We start from the raw sequence: 23761 nt of genomic DNA, 5'->3' as shown, positions 1-23761 counted from the left end.
GCTCGGTATGCGTGACGTCAGCACGCCTCGATACCACTCCTCTACCCCCACTACTCGTGTTTACCGCGGCGCGCACGACCGCGCTTTGACGCGCGACGCGCGGTTGGGAAAAGCGAAATCAACCGTCCAAGTCCAAAACAACGTAATAGAAAGTCACTATTATCGAATGCGACATATACCTCGGCATCCGTATCTAATTCCGCGAAGCACATGTATTAATAAACATTCGACATATATGATATTAGGGCGCGTCGCGCTGGACGCTGGACGGACCAATGAACATCTTATGTAAATCAATATGGCGACTTTATGCTGGATGCTCATTGGTCTTATGCTAAGCTATGCATTTATGTGTGTGATTGCCTTGATTTCGGGTTCTTTATCCGTTCCGAAAACGACGGAAATTCTATTCTGAAGCTGCGCGACACAACGAGAAAAGTGAGACCGCGTATCCGAATTAATGTATAATCGAATGCGATTTATACCTCGGATGTCGCGGCGGAACGTAACCGATGGTCCAATGAGAAAAATTCGTTATCGAAAAAGAAATTCTCTCATTGGGCCATCCGACATAGGCGACATACGACTGATTGTATTAGAACCGGCCTTCACACTTTTCTGTAATCTGAATAATCGGTCCTAGCGATTCGTACTTATATTACTCTGCGATGTGCGATCCGCGAGCAACGACATCAGAAATCAGAACGGGCCGCGGGCGCCGTGGTAACATGAGCAGTGGAGATAGAGAGGGGTAGGCTTTATGCGATACGCATACCCGGCACCCGGCATACCGAACTAACCGACCGCGCACTGGCGCGCACCGCACCGTGTGGTCCGTGTGTATTCACCGTATTCACCTTACCCCCACTCTATCCCCACTACTCATGTTTACCGCGGCGCCCGTGACCTGTTCTGACGTCAGACAGTCAGACGTGTCGTTACTCGTTACTCCCGCGCCCCTCGCATACGGATACCGATTACATTTTTTCGGATAATCAGTTTCGCTTTTCTCAACCGTCAACTTGACTCGCGTCTCGCGTTGTGTCGCGCAGCTTCAGAATAAAGTTTTCATCGTTTTCGGAACGGATAAAGGCCGCGTAATCGCGTTCAATTCTCGCGACGTAATTCTTCCGTCGCCGCGTCGCGAGATTAATACCGGGAGTGCCGTGCCTTTAGTATCGCCGGTCGTGCGATCGCCGATCATAAGAGACGATATCGTCGATTTTCGCTCGTGAGTGAGTGCGACAATGGACCAACGGAGGAGGATCGATAAGAGGAGAACGGGGCCTGGGGGAGGCATCGGGCGACGGCGCGCGGCGGAGCAACCGTGGGGTGAGTAGTATTGTTGTGCATTCATTATTTCGCTGTCCTGCCAGTCCTCTGTGACGGATGGCAGATTCCGCCACGTTCTCAAGCGCGACTTCGTCCATTACAATCATACTCATTACTCGTACGATACCGCAATTAACTCCGGCGCAATTTCGGATCGGAGTTCGATCCAGCTCCGGCATATGCAATAAGAGACATCGCGTCTCTCTTATTCGCACGGTCGTATAATATTACTTGCACTCATAATGCGGAAATATGAAATCGCTGGCGCGATAATTATTTACTTCAAGTATTGATTATTATTTTAGACACGGCTTTAATGTAAAAATATTTATCTATGTTACAGATCGACGCAGGGGATCAACAACTTACAACTCCGCTGTTATTGCGCATCGGCCGGTGAGTTATTTTTTTAGCAGAAGGAATGAATATATTAAGTTTATTTGTATGGTACAAATGAGTAAAAATTCAGTCCTTCAAATTTCTGTATTTAATTTTTTTTTTCTTGTGGTCTTTCTAGCTTAATGCTAAGGTAGCACCGCCACGATTTTCTCCGAAATGGCACGGGATAAAAAATTGTTATTAGTGGTACAACGTAGTACAAAATGAGTAATAAATATTCTGATAGGTCCGGTTTGATTCTGCCGATTTGGTCCTGCTAGCTTAGAAGAGGTTCTATATCCTGCAGGCGTATGATCGAGCACACAAAAGAATAGGCCGTTGTAATTTTCTAATATTTCGCTCATCAAGTCTTACAATTAGATTAGAAATAAAATTTTATTTTATTTATTGTTAGGCGTTATCGAAGAAATAATTTCGGGCGTTTCTGAGACAGCCTTTATGAAACGGCGTGTACACGCCGTATGTATAAATTTAAAAATTCTTTCCTCGAGTTCAATGTAGATTTCGATTTTCAATTTGTCCTGACAAAACGATCTTTCTTATACGTTAAGTATGTAAGGTATATATATGCCATGTATAAGTAAATCGTACAAGAGGGAATAAGGGGTGGAATGTGAGGGGTGGCGGTGGAATCGAATAAGAAACACTCATACACACGTGCTTTTAAGCGGCTTTATTGATTCTGGATCTAATGAAATGCGAGGGCAGAGTTATTCGAACGAATGAGTTAAGGGGATAAAGAGAACGAACCGCGGAGAAACAAATCCGCGGTTGAAAAAATCTTTTGGAAAAGACTTCGTGGGTGTTGATCGGTCAATTTGTGGATCCATGTGTGTGTCCATGGAACGTGGTCCTTAATCTCCGATGCCTGGTCCTCCTGGTGGATATTTAGACGATTAGGCCACGTAGGCTGCATAACTCTTATACGCGTACGGTAAGGCCGGGATTGCTGAATACGCGCTGTAAGTCGGTAGGCTGTACGCGCTGTAAGCTAACGGCGCGGAAACGATGGGAGCACTGTAGGATGTCACAAGCGGGGCGCCGATGATCGCGCCGGGTGCTGGTGCTGGTGCTGGTGCGGGTGCGGGTGCGGGCTCTGGGGCGGGCGCAGCCGCGGCAAATGCCAAAACGGCAAACAAGCACAACTGTAACAATGAGTCAATGAGTCATATTTATTTAACGTAGTAATATTATACTGTTATCATTATATTGTTGCAGATGATAGTATATACGATAATGCAAATGATAATTTATATCTAATATTATAGTCGTATAGTGATAGAGCCAAATTCTGTGTGTTACGCGACACGGTATATAACAATTCGATATCGTTTTACAGCGGAAATGACTGCAATCTAACGATGAGATGGCGAGAGATACACCTTACCCTTCTTATCCAACTTTTAATATACATTTTATTTCAGAATTGTTTTAAATTTATTAACTTGGGAATAAATTAGGTGTTTCATCGGGCATTTATGACTGATAACTGACATGCTTTAGAATGGCGCATCTCTCAACGATACGTAGAGTCCTTTCGCGCGATGCGTCTCTCTCTCTCTCTCTCTCTCTCTCTCTCTCTCTGACAATGAGCGACGGAAATGAATCTGCAATAGTTTTGCGAAACTGGCGAGTGTATGCAGAATTACCCGTAAAGAGACTCGCGTACGCTTTTTGATCCAGCGATGGATCGAAAAGGACATGACGAATGACGAGACACGAACGCGGAAATATTATACGAGTCGATATTATATACAGTACGCGCGGAACTAAATTATACGTATATAATATATACGTGATATACATGCGAGAAAAATAGACGTCACCGAGCTTGATCTCCTCGATAGAGAAATAGACACGGTGAAAAATATAAAAGGATAAATCTCAATTAACTTACCAGTTTGAACATCTTGGAGCTCGTATATGTCTGGCTAGCAGTCAGTACGATAATACTCCAAAATACGACGTCCGACCTCTTATATAGGAGCAAGAAATCCCTCATTCCCTCGACCGTGAATCTCCTTACCTCTACTTCTACTTCTACCTCCCTTCTCAGTTCTCCGGCTCCGGCTCCGACTCCGGTTCCGGCTCCAGCTCCAGCTCCGACCTCTCTTTTGCGCTTTCTTAGCGCACCTTCGAAGAAGGCGTCGCCTTGTCTCAAGCGGAAAACGAACGTGCGCTAAGCCGCGCGATTTCCTCTTTTTCCATTTCTTTCTTTAGTAGTTGGCGGTTGCTGCCAACCAATGGAGCTTTGTTGCGCGATCGTACATTAATATGGGGTAGAGGCGGGCGTGATGATTCTTCAAGGTCACCCATGACGGCCCATGACGGCCAGGCGTGGTCAGACTACTCTCCTTTTTTGCCTCTGGGATTGGATATGCCAATAGGAGTATATGTACTGTGTAGTGTGTACATATATTTATGTACTCCACAAGAGCTTCTCGACAAATAAAATAAACCTGTTATGTATATATCGCAAAATGCTATCTAACTCATCTATAATATCATCTATAGGTGATATAATTATCGGGTAATATCAATTTTGCGAATAAATTTTTAATTTTATAATATTGCATTCTCTTTCTCTCTCTCTCTCTCTCTCTCTCTCTCTCTCTCTCTCTCTCTCTCTCTATTAGAATTACGGATTAGTAATTTACTTGTAATGAAAGTTTAATAAATGTTTATATAATAATCTACTAATAAAGATTTGTTTTGATTGTTTATGTAAAGCAGTTTTAAAGACTCTATTGTGACAAATATCAACGTCTTATAAGTTAGCGGAACAAAGTGAGCAGAATCGATTTTAATTAATATATTTATTTGTTGCTCATTTGTTGCTAAAAAGTTGCCAAAGAAAAAAATTTGTTGCTGTGTAAGTTTTCTTAAAAAACGATGTTCCGCTAGAAGAAGATTAAGTTAGCGTGACAATATACATATAATAACAAAATTACACATAACAATAACGTAAGAATTTGTTGCTAATTTGTTGCTAATTTGTTGCTCGCAAAATAAGTGTAAATAACAGCGAAAAACCTCAGCGTGCGGACAGTTATAAGAGTAAAGTATCAGAAAAAAATTTGTTGCTTGTTTAAATTTGGTACTGGCGTATTGTCAGAATTTGTTGCTCTCGAAATATCCGAGTTCCGAATTTGTTGCTTGCAAAATAAGTATAAACAATTGCGGAAAACCTCAGCGTGCAGCTAGTTACAAGAGTAAAGTATTACAAAAAATTTTGTTGCTCGTTTAAATTTGGTACTGGCGTATTGTCTGAATTTGTTGCTCTTGAAATATCCGAGTTCCGAATTTGTTGCTTGCAAAATAAATATAAACAATAGCGGAAAACCTCAGCGTGCAGCTAGTTACAAGAGTAATGTATTAAAAAAAAATTTGTTGCTCGTTTAAATTTGGTACTGGCGTATTGTCTGCATTTGTTGCTCTCGAAATATCCAAGTTCCGAATTTGTTGCTTGCAAAATAAATATAAACAATAGCGGAAAACCTCAGCGTGTAGCTAGTTACAAGAGTAAAGTATTACAAAAAATTTTGTTGTTTGTTTAAATTTGGTACTGGTGTATTGTCTGCATTTGTTGCTCTCAAAATCTCCGAGTTTCGAATTTGTTGCTTGCAAAATAAGTACAAACAATAGCGAAAAACCTCAGCGTGCGGACAGTTATAAGAGTAAAGTATCAGAAAGAAATTTGTTGCTCATTTAAATTTGGTACTGGCGTATTGTCTCAATTTGTTGTTCTCGAAATATTCAAGTTCCGAATGTGTTGCTTGCAAAATAAGTACAAACAATAGCAAAAAACCTCAGCGTGCGGACAGTTATAAGAGCAAAGCAGTAAAGTATCAGAAAAAAATTTGTTGCTTGTTTAAATTTGGTACTGGTGTATTGTCTGAATTTGTTGCTCTCGAAATATCCGAGTTCCGAATTTGTTGCTTGCAAAATAAGTACAAACAATAGCGAAAAATCTCAGTACCAAATTTAAACGAGCAACCAATTTTTTTTTTATACTTTACTCTTGTAACTAGCTGCACGCTGAGGTTTTCCGCTATTGTTATACTTATTTTGCAAGCAACAAATTTGGAACTTGGATATTTCAAGAGCAACAAATGCAGACAATACGCCAGTACCAAATTTGAACGAGCAACAAATTTCTTTCTAATACTTTACTCTTGTAACTAGCTGCACGCTTAGGTTTTTCGCTATTGTTCATATTTATTTTGCAAGCAACAAATTTGGAACTCGGATATTTCAAGAGCAACAAATGCAGACAATACGCCAGTACCAAATTTGAACGAGCAACATTTCTTTCTAATACTTTACTCTTGTAACTAGCTGCACGCTTAGGTTTTCCGCTATTGTTTATATTTATTTTGCAAGCGACAAATTCGGAACTCGGATATTTCGAGAGCAACAAATTCAGACAATACGCACCAAATTTAAACAAGCAACAAATTTTTTTCTGATACTTTACTCTTATAACTGTCCGCACGCTGAGGTTTTTCGCTGTTATTTACACTTATTTTGCGAGCAACAAATTAGCAACAAATTCTTACGTTATTGTTATGTGTAATTTTGTTATTATATGTATATTGTCACGCTAACTTAATCTTCTTCTAGCGGAACATCGTTTTTTAAGAAAACTTACAGAGCAACAAATTTTTTTCTTTGGCAACTTTTTAGCAACAAATGAGCAACAAATAAATATATTAATTAGAATCGATTCTGCTCACTTTGTTTCGCTAACTTATAAGACATCAAATATCACGTACAGAAGTTTTGAATCTTACAATTGGAAATCATCACGTAATGCCTTGTTTTGATGTATGCCTAATTCTACTTATTTATTTCAATAAATGTTTCTTAAACATTTGTTTAATAACTCGTTCGAAAAAATTGCAAATAACGGATTATCGCAGACGATCGATGATTAATTATTATTATCATTAGCATTGACGGATCATGATTTATATCTAACAAACTTGTCAAGATATCGATACTTTATTTCTCAAGTAACGCTGATATTAATTAACTGCATTTAGCTTTTATCATGATGCGTTAAATTAATTAGTGTATTTATACACTCACGCCTACATGTCGATTTGATCAGTTTAGAAAAGCAGCCTTACTTGCTTTGAACTTTCGGCAACATTCCCCGCAATTATAGGTAAATGTTCCCCGAACATTTACCTATGTAAACTTGAAATTTATTGAGAGTCAATCACGTCTCTACGTCTCCGCGCGTCTCTCCCTTTCTTTCCCTCTCCCCTCTCTCGTCTGATGCAGGACCGCAGGACGCAACACATTTTAGGGATTAGGGTAAGTAAAACATCCTTGTCGAGATTTCAGAGGTGAAATAAAGATGTTTCTTTTTCCGTCAACGATCACGTCAACTCATGTGTGACGTCGATTGCCAGTTTGATAATGACACACAATTTCTAAAATAAAATAATACAATAGGAAGGCAAAATAATGGTATAGTTTCCGCTTTATATTAGTTTATCCACACCGTGGATAACCGTGGAATGGCAGGATCGAAGAATAAATAACAAGCGCAAGTACATAAATTAATCTGTGAGATGTTACAGTTGGTGAAGAGGTGTTACACCTCTTCACCAACTGTAACATCTCACAGATTAATTTATGTACTTGCGCTCTGTTATTTATTCTTCGATCCTGCCATTCCTGCCGCGACCAGTGCGCTGTCAATCATGGCACCAGTGCGTTGTCAATGCGTGAAATGCAAGATTACATTACAAGTAAAGGCGCGTTGTCCAATTGACAGATGTACTTTGCATCCTTGCATAATGACAAATAAGAATGGAACTGCCGCATTTCTCGCGAGTCGAGAGTCGAGGGAAAAAGAATCGAAATGACTGTTTACCCTCATTGTTAGTCTTTTAATGTCACGAGTAGGTGTCGATTTACTTTCGACTAAAGAAGTTTTATCGGCCCGTTTTATGTTCGCATGGGGCTGCCTAGCAAAACGAGCAAAACGAGATTTTTGTTTCCACGTTTCGATTTCCTCTAGCGAGAGTTAAACTGCTTCCTTTCATTACGTCAAAGGCGACGTTTAACGCACGTAGAGATGCATACAGAAAAAAACATATCTGATGTTTCGCGCGTTTCTTTTTCGTTTTCGTCTATATTTTCGTTCACCTTTTCGTTTTCCATGATGAATATCCGAGAAGTAAGCCAAAGAAAGCAAAAAGCGAACTCGTACGTGCATCCAAATTAACACAAAGTATTAAGAAAGTAAATATAACGCGTATAAAGTAATTTATTATAAAAAATTAATATTTTTACAATGCTGTCATTAGCACTATCATATGTCGGATTAATTTGTACATAAAGCAACCAATTGCCATTAAAGGTTTCAAATCAAAGAGATGAGGATCAATTAAAAGCGACAACTATTAGGTGGAAAAGATCGTATTTATTTCTTCATATTGTTGACATGTTATTTTTAATTGGGATTTAATCAGGCTAACCGAAGGCAGCGCGCTGTTTAACATATTGTTATTGATGGTATCGAGAGAGAGAGAGAGAGAGAGAGAGAGAGATCGGTCCATATAATTTCGAGCGGACAAGCGTAGCACCGATTAAGGCGGTGTGGCGCGGCGTGCGGCGTTCCGCACGCGGACAGACCGACAGAGGACTCGACGAACTTGAACTTGAAAAAAAATATGCGGGCGTCACCTTGAAGTTCTCTCCGTTGGTTGATGAGATCCGGTTAACTAAGCGAGAAGAAGGGAGACTAAGTACCAAAACAGGACTGACCGTATTGAGAAAATTATACTAGCAGAGGCCACGCGACGATCTCGGGCGAACGAGTTTCGCTCTCCCTCTCTCTCTCTCTCTCTCATTTGCTTTTATTTCCTTGATTACCTGCTTGACATAAACCGCCTAGGGCACTCTTTTCTGTTAAGCGAATTAAACTCGTATCACGTATATTATTCGAGTGCTCGCTTTCCTTCATTTTAAGCGAAGGAAGATTTCTAGAGAGATATATACATATAAGATACGCGTTCGCCGTTCACGTTTGTATGTGTTTACACCAAAAACGTCTGACGTGCTTGTATAAATATTATTATATAATAATATTTAAATATATGATAAAAGCTAATGATAATGTTATTAAAATATATCACAATGACTGAATTAAAAATAAAGTTTATTCTTACGATTAAATAAGAAAGCTTTATCTGACCGTAGCGAGTAGCGAGAAGAGAGGAAATCTTTTCAGAAATATGTAAATCGTAAATCAACAAAGTAGATGCAGATTATGAGGATAAGAATACCATAAAAGTTGAGATGGAAAAATTGGATTTATTGAAACCAGGATATATTACAAAAGCTTGACATCACTTGAGATTAAGTTCGAATCCAATTGCAGAATCGAGTCGAAATAGAGTCGAGTTCGGTTTTCAATGAATTATACAAATTACAATTTACAATTACAGTAGGACAGGTGCGGAATAGGCAGCGTACGCAGCAGGTGCAATGGCATGAGTGCCGTAAGCTGCCAGGGGCGTCGCAGCGTAGTGAGCGTAGGCGATCGGACTGATCGGAGCCGCGGCGAGCGGAGCCGCGGCGAGCGTGTTGTAATTCCTGGCGACCACTTGGCTGCTACTGGCCGTCACGATCGGAGCTGGCAGTGCTGACAGAGCTGGCACTGCCGCGATTGCCGCCGGTGCCGCCAAAACTGCTCCCGGCGTAGGTGCGGGTGCAGCGCAAACGATAGTCAAAAGAACGGAGAGAATACACTAGAAAATGTAACAATCACAAATCGAATCATTATCAATTATTCAATCGAACGTTTATTAGCGAATATCAAATATCACGACGCGATATGGTTCATAGAAAAAAGAAGAAAGAGAGAAACGCATTAATATATGTTTACACGCGTTTATCAGTAGCACACGTACAAAGAAATGGTGAATAAAAACAGTACTTAGGTAAGAAGCAGAAAACAGTCGCGCTTCTCTAACAGATTTTATGTGCGCGCCTTACCTTTTGTAAAGAATGTGAAACGATGATAAATGATAATTGATCACGATTAAGAATGAATAATATTCTTATTAAAAACTATATTATACTGAACGGAGGAATGAAATAATTTTAAAGGCGCTTAGCGCGTAGAAGCGTTTAGTTCCTTGGTAGAAACTTACCAGCTTGAACATGTTGAACGGTTTAGTATCGAGAGTGCTATACTCGAAGCGAGGAAAGAAAGGGTTCTGCTTTTCGAGTGAAAAAGCAAAAGCCTTTATAGCGCTTTGTTCGACCCCCATCTGGCACTTCGTCAAGGCCGTCGGTACCTCCACCTCCTGGTTAACGAGCACCGCGTCTCAACCGCGCCTCTTTCTCTCATTCTCTCTTGGCACGACTCTCTCTCGACGAGCACGACGAGCATCGTCAAGTGGCTTTCCTTTCGATGCCGCGCGCCGATGTTTTCGTCACAACAATTCAACTGCAGATTCGCAACAATTCAACGACCTTGGATTAATAGCCAGCGAAACAGTGACGAGTGTGATAATCTGATAATTGCAATGTGATATCCACTAGCATTGTCCGCAAATGCCTTAATTTCTAAAAAAAAAACACGCAATGTCATTCATTCGTTATCTCTTTCTTACCTTCCTTCCTTTCTTCCTTTTACGGGCCTCATGCATCTCGCGATTCGCGACTCGCGATAGTCGCGATAGCTTTACATCTGTCATTTTTCTCTTGAGCGTTCCATCTTTCCCTACTTGTACCCGCCCAAAGACGCGCGAGTTGAAGTTGAAACTATATTCGGTCTCTCGATCATACCCGGGAATTGAGAAACGCGGCGCTCCAAGGCCTCCAAGGATTCAGAGTTGACCATCTAACGTCTAACGCGAGGTCTTGCGCGCCGAGGGCAAGATCGCAAGATTCAAGCGAATCGACGCGGCGCGACGGAACGGAATAACATGTACGAATCCAAGGATCTATGGGACTTGTACGCTCGACGACTGCTAATTTCATCTAACGTATTATACGAATAGAGCTATTCGCTAATCGTTAGCCATCAGCCGTAAGCCGATCTGGACGCTGGACGCGTTCCACGTAATCATTTTCCCTGTCGCGCAACCTTGCCATACATTGTATTCGACCACGTACCTAGGCAGCAGGGAGGATTACGTAACGCGACCCGCGCCATTCTCGTTTACATAATTCCGATTGAGTAGATATCTCGGATACAGAGACAAGCGACCTGTGGGATTCAGCCTATCGTTCTATCAAGGCTGTCGCGTATACATGGTTTCGGATTTGGATAGAAAAGACGAACCTAGAGCTCTTTTTGTCTTTTCGCCACCTCACTTGAAGCTATATTATCAAATTCATTTTTTATCTTGAGAAATTTGCCGGTACGTTACATCTCCTATATTACAATATTATCGCCATATCGTCCTATACATAATGATTATGTTTGTTCCCTTCCCTCCCCCTTTCTATAACTTATATTTTTTTACTTACATCCAATCTAATATTGTACTCGTACATCTTGGAGAAAATAAGCATTTTATTTCATTATTCTTAGTTAAACTTAAATACGTTTAAATCTAATAAATTAGTTAGTTCGATTAGGGGGTTTCGGGGGCCGGGGGTGAGTTAATTATAATCCCGAAATATTCCCGATTCGGATCACGCCCAAAGCCCAAAATCGTCATTGCAATACTGGTCGCGATTTTAGCGTGACATTCTGGGTCGCACACCGATAATCTAGAATTCTAGATACCTGACGATTTACGTAACGTAACGCTTCTTCGGCAAGTGGATCACGTACCCGAGGAAAGTGCGTCAGAATTAAGACATGACCGCGAGGCGGTCGACATCGGACACCGAAACGAAAGTGATTGTTATCGAACGATCGAATGTCGAAGAAATATCGTTAGATAGGAGGAATCGCCTCGCCTCGCCTAGCGTTGGATTCTCCGGATTCTCGAGTACCCAGGACCAGGACCAGGTTCTCGCGTTCTTGCGCAAGATGCAACCTGCGACGATCAACCTGCACGAACGGGACAAGAAAGAGATGCGTGCATCGAAAGCCTTCAGCCTGATTACTTGAGCGAACGGCGGCGGCGGCGGCGGCGACGGCGGCTGCACGAGTTGGAAACTCGAATCTCGCCGAACCACATCGCAATCTCGCAACCTTGGAAGATACCTATATCCTGCTTCTGATCGCGCGTCACGACGACGATGGACGATGACACGGCAAAAACAAATCCCGGCGATCGTTTGCATAAAGTAAAATAAAGCATCCGTTCGAGGGCACGAAGGCTCGATCGTTGATCCCGGGCTTTCGTTCTATCCTTTTGATATCTCTTCACAAAGAAGCGTGCCGATCGGAAAAGAGATCCGGTCAAGAACGTATATACATATACGTATTATATGTATAACTAACTCTTTAAAAGAATGAAATATTGTATATACATAATACCTCTCTTATATTCTCTCTTGAAATCTTACAATTAAATCACGGAATCACACATTGCGCGCGCACGCGGGTGTATAATGATTCTTCATATAGGAAATAAAATAGAAATGCGACAAACATTAACAAATGTTACATCTCTTGTTCCCTTCTCTGAAGGGAACAAAAATAGGAGACAATTAGATATAATATTAGGTCAAGAAAATAATAATTGAGCATAAATAATTTTTTCCACAATTTTAAAAGCAAAAGAATTGTAAAGAAGATATATTACATTACTCCGAGATTGCACTTTTGCATTTCCGTTCAATATATACTTACTTAGTTAATAAATTAGTAAATTATACTATAAAATAAAACACGATAGAATTCTGCAAATTCTGCAAATTTTTTGAAAGTGAGATTTAGATTACGCATTCAGGTTTTGCGCAAGGAAAGCGATCAATGACGGTAACACAATTACGACAGATGGATATCGACTTGCATTATCGACTCATACATGTACGTGATGTCGACTCATCCATCCATTTGTGAGCAGAATAATTAATTATCGATTTTACGTGTTTGAGTTTATGTATGTGTATACAAATATCATTATTATTATCCTCATTATTAAAGAGCGTGTCATATATGTATCTCACAATTAGACAAGATACGTATCAGGGAGGACTTGAGTGATAATGAAAATGCGGCACGATCACGGACTCACGGAGACCGGTCATAGTAAATTATTCCGGATGTGCCCCCGCATGTGAGTTGTACAACAAATCGTGCTCACGGTGGGAGAATCTTTGTTCTCGTAAGGGAAGGCACGATGTGTATATAAAAGAGACCCAAGTAATCGAGAATAGGCATCGCAGTTTTCGCAGCGAGACAATCACTTACGCACCGCAGTTAAAATGATGACCAAAATCTTTGTAAGTTATTTTGTTACTCAATATAATTTGATATATAGTATGTTTTCGCGCTATAAACATAATTAATTGTAAGTAATATCTTTTTTGTGTTGCCCTATTAAATAATACTCAATAACATCAATAAATAAAAAAGAAATTAATCTTTCGATGTAATAAACACATGAGTGTTCTTGATAAACTTGTTAATGAATATTTATATTTGTCTTTTACTAATATTGAATATATAAGAAAATATCTCCATATATATTTAAATATACATGTTCTGATTAAACATGTGTATGCGTGTGTGTGTGTGTATACATATACATACATACATACCTCTATATATATATATATATATATATATATATATATATATATATATATATATACACGTACACGCATTTCCATTTAAATTTAAAGGTATACATATAAAATCTTCCAGATACATAATTTGTTTTTACATAAAGTAAAAGTAACTTTGAAAGTTTCTCCGCAATTAATTACTTGTATACCTATACCCGTATTTAATATGACGTTAATGAAATAATAGAGGAGGTTTCTAGTTTCTATATGTATAATATAATATATAATCCATATGTTGAAGGTTCTTGTTGGCGCTCTCGTGGTCGTTTGCTCGGTCTGCTCCGCCGGAGTGGTTCCAGCGATTCCGGCGATTCCAGCGGCGGTGCCCGCGGCTCTGACAGTCGGAACCTACGCCACGAGTTACAACGCACACGCCATCAATCATGCCATAGCCGCCCCATACGTAGCGGCTGCACCATTGACTTATTCCGCTTATCCCGCTTATTCCGCTTATTCCGCTCTCCCGGCGACCGCGTATTCCGCCCCTATCATCGCAGGAAGACGCTGAACGGCTCAAGGCTGAAGGCTGAAGGCTGAATGACCAGAATGACTTATATTTACGCTGAATCGGCTGGGCTCAATTACTGTAATGCTGAATCCTGAATCTCGAAAAGAAGCTGGAAACCGAACCAAATTGACCTCTGTCCGATGAATCTGCTAAGCTCTAAGCTATAATTTAATTGAAGAAACTGATGCGTTATCGACATACAATATCTCCTCTACTTTCGCTCCCATACAGTCCACACTTGTTTATTCTTTATATTGTAAATTGTAAATATAATATTTCATCATGATTTTTTATTTGTCTATTTTCTCTCCTCTACTCTATACTTACATATCCTAATTCCGCAGTAGTTTTTGATCAAGTATCGTAAAACGATTAAGAATTCTTTTTTCCAAAATATATACTTGTTATTTACGCACACATGCGCACTTACATTTATTATATTTTTTATTTATCGTAGCATAAAACGATTTGTTTTATACAGAGAATCATTTCAGTCGGGGACGAGATTGTCGAGAAAAGAAATTGCATCAATGCATCTTTTATTCCTGTAAAATTAATCCCCGTCCCTCCCCCCTCTTCATTAGTAAAAAGGATAATTTTGATTAAAAGAAAATACATCTCTCTGCTTAATCATTGCCATGTTCTATATATATTAATATAACTTACAATATTAATGTCGATAAACCTGATACAAATATAGTCTGTGCCACATTTTGTACTCGTAAACATTTCTTTTGAATTTTTCTTTTTGTCATGTACACGCAAATATATATATATATGTATATATATATTTATATCTTAATAGATGTATCTCGTTTGTTGTCCTTACTTATTATGCACAATGTACAAACTACGATGGAAAAAAGAAATAAAAACACAGCGCGAATAAATTTATATTTAAATAAAAATCGACGTGATGAAAGCGAAGATAAGATGGTAACTATCTTTAATGGCAGAAATACTTAGTGGAAAAAAACTACATAAAAGAGATTAACAAAATATCCTTAGAATAATCGTAAAACTTTCCGCGCATGTGTATGAGTGAAGCGTAGTTAAATAATCAACCAAGTATGGCAAAAGTGACAGAGACAACGTTGTCCCCATCTTTAATCGCTACGTTCTGCTAAAAGTTGTGTGTATATACAATATAATATATAACAATGAGCGCCTTTCGATTTGGCACAAGAGTTACAATATTTTTAGATCTTTGGTTTCGATAAATGGCTAGAGAGAGTAAATCCAGAAACCTGGAAGCGACACGAAAATTAACGTACTTACATGCGAGCCGATAAATTGCGTTCATGCGCATATTTGCGTGAAACACGTCGATATGTATGCGTGTGCGTGTACACGTACGCTCACGCGCACCCCCCTTTTTTGGAGAGAAAGAAACAGTTGCTCGCGCATGCATGTTTTTTAACCGTAAATAATGTCTAATGTTTAATGAAACGTAATACATATTATTGAGTCAAGCTTTATAAAATAAAGCTTGCAACGTAGAGCTTTATTTCGATAATGGAATACGTTGATATCACTAATCTTCCTCGCGAGATTGATCGGCGAGAAAACGTAAGATTCTTTTAAACAAAATTCGTACAAATTCTCTTGAGAGAATTTGCATTCGCAATAAAATACATGTATTTGGACAAACTATTCGCGCGATCGCTGAAATATTTGTAACTTATACCTACTTAGAATCGCCTTTGCTAATTCATAGTATAATGACTAGAATAAAAACAAACGTTACAATCTGTTATCACCATGCAGAGATATACTTATAGCTACCGCATTAGGCATCTTGACAATTTCACAAATACATATTAGAGCATCCCAGGTAGCATACAGAGCACGCATATACTTTACAAACCATTTGTAGAAACGATACATAGAGACAATTTTGAGACAATTTTATCGTTAAACGCGATTAAAAGAATTTACGCGTTTAAATACAATAGAATTTTCGCGATTTGTTAAAATATTGCCAACAGTCAACTTTCTAATTTAATTTAACTTCCAAGTTTTTAACGCATAATTTTTGCAAGAATTATGCTGCTCTGGAATGCTGCTGTCATCACCAAAGCCATACGTTAAATGGAGTATTTCTCGGTGGAGTATAGGTCCGAAATAGAAGAATATATGTAAGCTAAGAGGTAAGTAACAACTTCTTAAAAATCTTAATTATCACGGACGTGGCACTGGATCACGACGTAATTCTGCTTTCCTCCCTCACCTCTTCAACGATCATTCTATAAACTCATGTACTCTTCTATATACTCATCACGCATCATACACGTTCTGCAAGTATAGTTTATCGAAAAAGGATAAACGATAAATAATTTAACAGCTATATAATTACGGATAAATAAATTTTCCTCTATCGACACTTACCCCCGATCATTCTGGAATATATCTTTCTTCATAAAATCTCGTGCTACTTGACTTTTTTAAAAAAATAACATCTGTTCTGAACGTCGTGGATGTACCGTGTACATGTTTGTGCATTTATCGCGTTAAAAGACGGCGTTACGACCGACTGTCTAAGATATCATTGATTTCTCCATTGTCTACTCAAGTCTAAAAGTTTTGTTCTTTCTTTTTTTTTTTCGCTAACTTTTTTAATCGCGCGCGCCAAAATTTTCGTTATCACCGACTTGAATATTAAATATACCGTGAGAATAAAGAATTTTTAACGTATGAAAATGGCAGTTTCCGCTTGCGATGCGAGCGTATCGCGATGCAAAAAACAATACATATTTAAATAAATAACGAAAAACTAAAAAACAAAACCATTCGTTTAGAGATAAAAGTTACTAAAAATAAAAGGATCGGGATTCGAAGATATCTAAAATAAAAGTCGCCAAGAAGACGTTGACTACAAACCGCTACGACATTATTAGCCAATGACGATCAATAATAACCAGGATAATGATGGTAACCAGATCTCGGAGGATGATACGGAGTCGGACTGACGGGATAACTGGGATTGTATCCAGATAAGGGAGGTGGAGGTGGAGACAGCATTCGACTTTCACTGGTGTCAGGTACCACGTGCGTCGTAGTCGAGCCGACTGATTGTGGGCTGGTGATGACACGAGTACCAGATCCATGCAGATGGTGCGATCTGGAAAGACTTAAATCGACACTGTGTCTGTCAGGGGTGAGATCCAAGCTGACCACTCGCACAACCTCGTTGTGCGGATAAGGTGGTGGCGGCGGGGGTGGCGACATAGAGTAATTGCCCGTTCTGCTGAGATCCACGCTTTGTCGCTCGCCAATGTCGTACAAATGATGATGATGATAGCGAGTGTTTTGCATCTGGGCACCAAAACTGTGGTGAAAACTCCGAGCCGACATGTCTAAACCCTGAAGTTCGCCACTGTTGAGCACCAATGACTCAAAGTTGGATCTCTCCCGGGTGAAATCCTGCTCGAGCGAGTCGTACTTGTAGGACGTCGACAGATCTAGTTGCAACGTCTTCTCCTTCACGGACAGGCTAAGATTCTGCGCCACCGAGTCACCCTCGTCGCTCGACAAATTATCTGTCGGCACCTGATGATGATGCATATCCTGGTAGCGGTGATTCGGCGTTGCTGATGGCGACACTAAGTCTTCTTGTTGCATGTGTATGTAATTCGGTGGAGAGGCTCGCGGCAGGTCCTCGTGATGTAGATACTGTTCGATATTGTGCGTCCGCGAGGTATTGATGTAATCGACCGGTCGATGCAGATGATAATCCATGTGTAAGTGGCTAGGTGGAGTATGCCTGTCGTCCGGAGTCGGTGCGGGCGAAATCAATTCCTCTTCTTGCTGTACAATGTACGAGTTCAGATGATTCGGTGACCGCGACTGCGGTATCGGTGACTGCAGCTGGCTCGAGATGGTGTAGAGATTGGCCTCGCGATCGTTGTCCTCCAAAATCGGGCTGGACACTGTTCCTATATCCCTCTCAGCGGCATCCAGAGCCGCCTCAACCAGCAAACTCGCGTTCGCGCTCTCCGGCCTACTCCGATATACGTTCAATCGCAATTTATCGCTCTCCATAAGATTCGGCGTCGTCGCGTTATTACGCGAGACCATTTTCTCGCTAACATCATCCTTTCTGCCATCTTCAAAATCATAAATATCGGAGGACGGTACCGAGACCGCCGGTAAATGAACACCGATGTCGGACGTAGGTGGCGGATTGAATTCGGTCAGCCACTTTTTGCTCCCCTTACTCAACGTCCTCGATGTGTCATATAGATCGACTTCCGTCTGCCCATTTTCTATCGTCGTCGCGTCAAGCCCACCAGACAAGGACGTGGTTTGCGTAGACGGAATGTGAGGCTCTTGTTGTTCCTTATATTTCACCGTAGAACTTGCCTCACTTGGCAACGATTCCACGATAACATTGTGAGCAGAATTTGCCGTCGCTGCTGCCGTTGGCCCTGATGCTAATACCGATACCGATATCGATATCGCTATTGGTGCCGATCCCGTTGCTGACTCCGATATCGATGTAGATGTAGATGTAGATGTCGATGTCGATGTCGGTGTCAGTGTCAGTGTTGACGTTGATACGGATGCCGATGTTGTTGCTGGTATCGGTGCCGGTGCCGGTGCCGGTGCTGGTACCGATGCCGGTACCGGTGGCGGTACCGATGCCGGTACCGGTACTGGTACTGGTACCGATACTGGGGTCGATGCTTCGACTGCTTTCAAGCTGCTCTCCGAGCTACAGTCGTCCAGAGATGGTAAACTGTTGCTATTGTCCTGCTGTACAAGTGATGAAAAGAGAAATTTTACTTAATGTTATATGTTAATATTATATGCTTAATGTTATATATTAACGATAGCTCACCTGTGAATTTCTTATACCGGACTGAATAATCCTTCCACAAGGCACATCCTCACCGAGGGCCTCACCGGTGCGGCCACCGCTGTACGCGTCGAAGGTGTATGCCACGGACCTCTCGATCTTGGGCATCATCTCCTCTGTAAGGCCGTGCACCTTCTTGTAATGAAACTGTAGACACTGTTTCGTGGTGAAAGCTGCCTTACAGCCGAGCTCTTTGCACCTGGTGAACAAAAGAGAGAACTATATGTACACTCATTACAAAGAAAAATAACATATCAGTGAAGAAACCTTACCTAAATGGTTTCACCCCACTATGAGTCAGCATATGTATCTTCAAATTGCTTTTATTCTGAAACATTTTCCCACATCGATCGCACGTAGCCGCGGCAATAACGTCCTTGTGATGAACCTCCTTCATATGTCGCTGTAGAGCCGCGCGAGAACCCAAGAGTTTCAAACATAATTTACATTGAAATTCCCTAAGCACCTCGGCCATATCTGCACAAAAACACATATTGCATGTAAATATAATAATAAAAAGATATATAGATGCATACGAATCGACACTGTGCGCTATTACCGTTGTGCATCCTTTTGATGTGTACTTTCAGTTTTTGCGGCTGACAGAATTTGCGGCCACAGAAATCGCACAACGGTCGGGCCCGATGCGGATTCTGTGAGCATCCATAAGTTCGGTGCATTTCTAAGTAATTTAGCCTTAAGAAAAACTTTTTACAATATTGACACTGATACGCGCCGCGCCCCTCGTGCAACTCCGCTGCGTGTTTCATGATATTATCCTTGCCGAGCACTGTGGCGCCGCAAACCTAAGAAACGAGATAATTCATTTAAGTCAAAGAGCAGTCACGTCTTCATTTAAATATAATACGACAGTAGTCAAGAATATAAAATACCTTGCAATGATATTTTCTTATCGTTAAACTATAATTCATGTCGTGAAAGATGCAGCAATGCAATCGATAATATATCGAGTGTGTGAAAATAAGGTTACATCCCCCACAATCTGGAAGCAAATGCGATGCAAATGATGGTGAAAGATTCCGTTAGAGAGATACGTATTAGTAACGTATTATAGTTTGACAGATATTGTACACACGTACTCGTTTTATTGATTTTATTTTTTCTCGTCCACGTGGAAGATTGCGACTCTACCCAATAAGTGAGCTCCATCCCCGATACGATATTCTGAGTCGTGACAAAATATAGTTGGCCGTGCTTAGCGATCACCGCGATGCTTCTCTTCTCCTTAGTCTCCGCTGGTCTGATGTATCGAATCCAATTGCTCTTCAGTGGATCTGTAGTACTGATATACGTACTCTTCCCATTATTATCTATCTGAAAAGAAAAAGATGAAAATTTATTCCCTCGACAAAACGTGCTTCCGCAATACGAATGTGTGTCGATGCGTAAGCAAGTAAGCGTTGTAAGGGGTAACGGGTAAGATTATCAGAATGGCAATGAACCAAAATGACGATAGTACCTCCCAGATGTGGCGCATGGAGAAATCATCGGGAATGTCCATTTCTCTGATCGGTATGCCGACAAGCGGGCCAAACTTGGCGTATATCGGAATCGGGTTCGTGGCGTAGATGCCGAGACCGTGATCGGTGTTTGTGATCTTCAATTCGAGACACGCCGGGAGAGAATCCCTCGCGTAGAGCGGCCGATCCACCTCAACCACCAGCTGCTTCTCCTCCCTCTGCACCTTCGGCTTGGCCTTGCACTGATCGCTGGACGTTGACGATTCGTCATCCGACTCGAAGCCGTCGTACGCTAATCTGCCGTAGCCCTCCGACATTGGATCTCTCGACTTGACGGCTATCATTATCTCGGCGTGCTCCTTGTGCCGGTTCAGCCACTTGTCGTGGGAGATGGCGTCGGCTATCGTGTATTGCGACGTCGTCAAAGGACACGCGTCCTGCAAATGACGGCTGTTGCATTCCTGGCAGAGTTTGATCTTGATCGCGAGTCTCTGTGGCTCTGACGTGACGTCGTCGGTGTCGTCGGGGTCATCCGGACAGGGGCCCGCCTGGGCGCCCTGGGTGCTCTCGGCGCTCCTTCCGTCGGCTCCTGCCGTCGAAGATAGCAGCTCGGCCTCCGGCGGACACGCGCTTCGCGCTTTCTCTTGAACAACGATGCCGTCCTGCGGCGCTTTTCGTACGTCGTGATGTTTTTTGCTTTTGTGCTCGCTCGCATGTTTGTGCTTCTTTCGCCGATGTTTCAACACCGAAGCCTCGTTTAAAGCGTTAGTCTCGGAGAGATCCCTCGCGGACGTGTCCTCGATATACGCATCGCGACGTGGACGTTTCCGTCTCCTTTTCAGTTTGCGATTCTCCGTGTCCTTGGATTCGCCAAGGTTCTTGGACGCATCGCTGAACGTTGCGTCTTTGTACTCGTGCGATTCCGCGCGGCGCGTCAACCTGGCCTCGTTTTCCTTCGGAGGTGCCGCCTCCGCCGCCGCCGCCGCGGGACGGGCAGTGTCGTCGACATTGGGAGTGGGATTGCTTAAATCCTCGGTGTTGCGCGCGTGTTGCGGAAGAGACGACGCTGCTGGATCGTGAAAATGCAACTTGGTGATTCTATTATCCTCTAAGGTATCCCTCGTCGAACCGCCGATCGCTTTCACCTTGCACCTGGGGCCGCTATTCGTCATACTATTTACATCGTTTCGAAATATAACACTATCTACGTGATCAGTCTTGGTCGTAGGGGATTCGATAACGCCCTTCGTACCACGTCTAAAGCTCTCTACGTTTACGTTTACGTTAGGGTTTAATTCACTGATTACGGTCGTCTCGCGCGTACTCAAATCTCTGCTCTCCGTCGAACCGTTTCGCGCGTCTGGGGCCGTCTCGCTGACACATTCGAATCTATCTAGTCCAATGCAGCCGCTATCTTCGGCACCGTTCTTCGTGTGTCGCCGCTTCTTCCGCTTGTCCTTGCTTCGATGCTTCGTCTTGTTCTTGTGATGCTTCGACCTCGAACTACGTCGCACGTGCAACTTGATCGCATCGTCCATCACTTCCGACACGCTCTCGCTTATCGCACGGGCGGAATCCCGCATCTCGATAATGTCCGATCTCGCGGGATCTCGTTTCCTCGAACTTTTGCGAACGGGCTCCTCCTTCTCCTTCTCCTCCTCCTGCTCGTCATCTTCCTTGTCCGAACTTTCAGTCCTGATAGCTTCCTCGTCTCGAACGCTGCGGTCCTGCGTCGCCTTCCAGTTCTCTGCCCCATTGCATTTAGCCCGTTGCCTATAACAAGATTTAGAGTTTTACACGTAGATATATTAGAGTCTGCATCTCTTTGAATATATTTCTCACATTCTCATTCGTATAATAAATGTTGTCAGAGTCGTTACACAGGGTCGCGCATCAACGCTGTCAATCTGATATTAATCGGATATATCGGAATAAATCGGGAATGACGGGAATGAAAACGTGGACGAGCAAAGGTTTATCCAAGGTCGGACGTTTATTCTCTAAACTCTTATAAATCTAAAGCATTACTCGAGAAATAGTCCAAGGGAGACTTGAAGGAATAAAATTTGGAAAAAACCTACGTCCGGGAATTCTAGCTACTCGTTTCTGCGTGAAAAAAAGCAAACGCCGGTTTTTATACGCGATTTTCAAACCGTGCGCCTTCCGCAACGATATCGATCGATTTCGCGTCGCGTCGCGTCGCGTCATCTCCGCAAGATGGCGATTCGACGAAACGTGTTCGAGGAGAGTAGGAGGGGAGTGAGGGGGATGAAGGGAGAGGGACGAGAGAACCGGACGCCGACCGACGGCCGAACGCCGAAGCCGCCGAAGCCGCCGAAGCTGCCGAAGCCGCCAAACGCGTGCGGTGTGACAGCTTGACAGCTAGCTAGGCTGCTTTGTTGGGTGACTGCGGGTGGCCCGTGCGCGACGTCGACAGATGCGATCATGCGATGCCTTGCGATGCAATGCAACGCGACGCGGCGCGACACTGCGCGTCCGTTGACGTTGACATTGAAGTCGTCGTCGGGCACGGTCGCGAGTCGCGACGACGAACGACGACAAGAGGGATGCTCCCGGAACGAAACGTACCTAGTGGCGACGGCGGACTCAGCGAGGTCCAGCAAGTACACCGCGACATCCTCGTCGGTCGTCAGGCTCAAGCGTTTCTTCAACGACAGCCAGCGGTCGCTGTTGGTCACGCCGATATGTACGCTGCAAAAGTGTCTCGCTGCTTCCGCCACTTTCGAGACGGTTGTCGCCGTCGCCGTCGCCGTCGCCGTCGCCGTCGCCGCACCGGACGACGGCGGCGACGACGACCGTTGCTGTTGCCGCTGCCTCTGTTGCCGCTGTTGCCGCTGCTGAGTACTCGTCGCGTTCCCCAACTCCCTCACATGCCGCGTGCTCCTCTTCGGCATAACTACATCGTCCTAGATCGCGGCTATGAAAGGCTATATCGATACGAAACGAGTTGGAGTACGAGGCCCCGCGAAAGGACACTTCCGCGGGAGGACGCGCACCGATATTATCCTATCCTCTTTATGCTCACCGCCGCCTGCCACCGCCACCACCGTCACCGTCACCACCGCCACCACACTGCCGCCCACTCCACCCACCCACGGTCCTACCCGTACCCCGTACCCGGCCTACCCCGAGTACCCCGCGCCAACGCCGCCAACCTGTCATCTTCCTCGTACCCGCTCTCCCTCTCCGTTTCTCCTTCCGGGCCGGCCATTCTATTTTATCGATCCCATGGCCGCGAGCCGCGAGACGGCGAGATGTAACGCGCAACGCTCCCCGCCAATCCCGCCACGCGCCACGCCATCCGCCATCCGTGTATCCACATCCACTGTATCCGTGATTCGACGCCGACCGCCGAGTCCGCCGACCACCGTCGACGTCGCACGTCCTCGGGCCCTTCGGGCCTCGCCGTCACCGGCGTCACCGACTTTTATGACCGACGCG

The 23761-nt window shown here is 42.9% G+C and overlaps 2 protein-coding genes across 3 annotated transcripts; one reads left to right on the top strand and one right to left on the bottom strand.

Annotated features, from left to right (window-relative positions):
• Window positions 1–774: 774 nt before the first annotated feature.
• LOC139815283 (uncharacterized) lies at window positions 775–14246 on the top strand. The gene is made up of 3 exons (XM_071782089.1): window positions 775–1332; window positions 1676–1728; window positions 13694–14246. The coding sequence occupies exons 1-3, from the start codon at window positions 1248–1250 to the stop codon at window positions 13958–13960; spliced, it is 405 nt and encodes a 134-aa protein (XP_071638190.1). The 5' UTR covers window positions 775–1247; the 3' UTR covers window positions 13961–14246.
• Window positions 14247–14581: 335 nt separating this feature from the next.
• On the bottom strand, window positions 14582–23760 carry LOC139815267 (uncharacterized). 2 transcript variants are annotated; one of them, XM_071782058.1, is made up of 8 exons: window positions 22889–23760; window positions 20299–22072; window positions 19919–20153; window positions 19712–19821; window positions 19378–19624; window positions 19091–19295; window positions 18801–19017; window positions 14582–18712 (listed from the first exon to the last, which is right to left on the bottom strand). In XM_071782058.1, exons 1-8 carry the CDS (start codon window positions 23212–23214, stop codon window positions 16868–16870), a joined length of 4959 nt encoding a protein of 1652 aa, XP_071638159.1. In that variant the 5' UTR covers window positions 23215–23760; the 3' UTR covers window positions 14582–16867. The 2 variants fall into 2 exon arrangements, with proteins under 2 accessions (XP_071638159.1, XP_071638157.1); XM_071782056.1 differs by having other exon boundaries at window positions 14582–18715; window positions 22889–23759.
• Window position 23761: the final 1 nt, after the last annotated feature.

Source organism: Temnothorax longispinosus, chromosome 6, assembly GCF_030848805.1.
Source record: "Temnothorax longispinosus isolate EJ_2023e chromosome 6, Tlon_JGU_v1, whole genome shotgun sequence".
Lineage (NCBI taxonomy): Eukaryota > Metazoa > Arthropoda > Insecta > Hymenoptera > Formicidae > Temnothorax > Temnothorax longispinosus.
This window is presented reverse-complemented; position numbering and strand designations above follow the sequence as displayed.

Coding starts and splice junctions, on each gene's coding strand:
- LOC139815283 (XM_071782089.1), top strand. CDS start 1,248: ATGGACCAACGGAGGAGGATCGATAAGAGGAGAACGGGGCCTGGGGGA. Junction 1,333..1,675: donor CGCGGCGGAGCAACCGTGGG/GTGAGTAGTATT, acceptor TCTATGTTACAG/ATCGACGCAGGGGATCAACA. Junction 1,729..13,693: donor CTGTTATTGCGCATCGGCCG/GTGAGTTATTTT, acceptor CATATGTTGAAG/GTTCTTGTTGGCGCTCTCGT.
- LOC139815267 (XM_071782056.1), bottom strand. CDS start 23,214: ATGCCGAAGAGGAGCACGCGGCATGTGAGGGAGTTGGGGAACGCGACG. Junction 20,154..20,298: donor CCATGCGCCACATCTGGGAG/GTACTATCGTCA, acceptor TTTTCTTTTCAG/ATAGATAATAATGGGAAGAG. Junction 19,018..19,090: donor AGTGGGGTGAAACCATTTAG/GTAAGGTTTCTT, acceptor TTTGTTCACCAG/GTGCAAAGAGCTCGGCTGTA.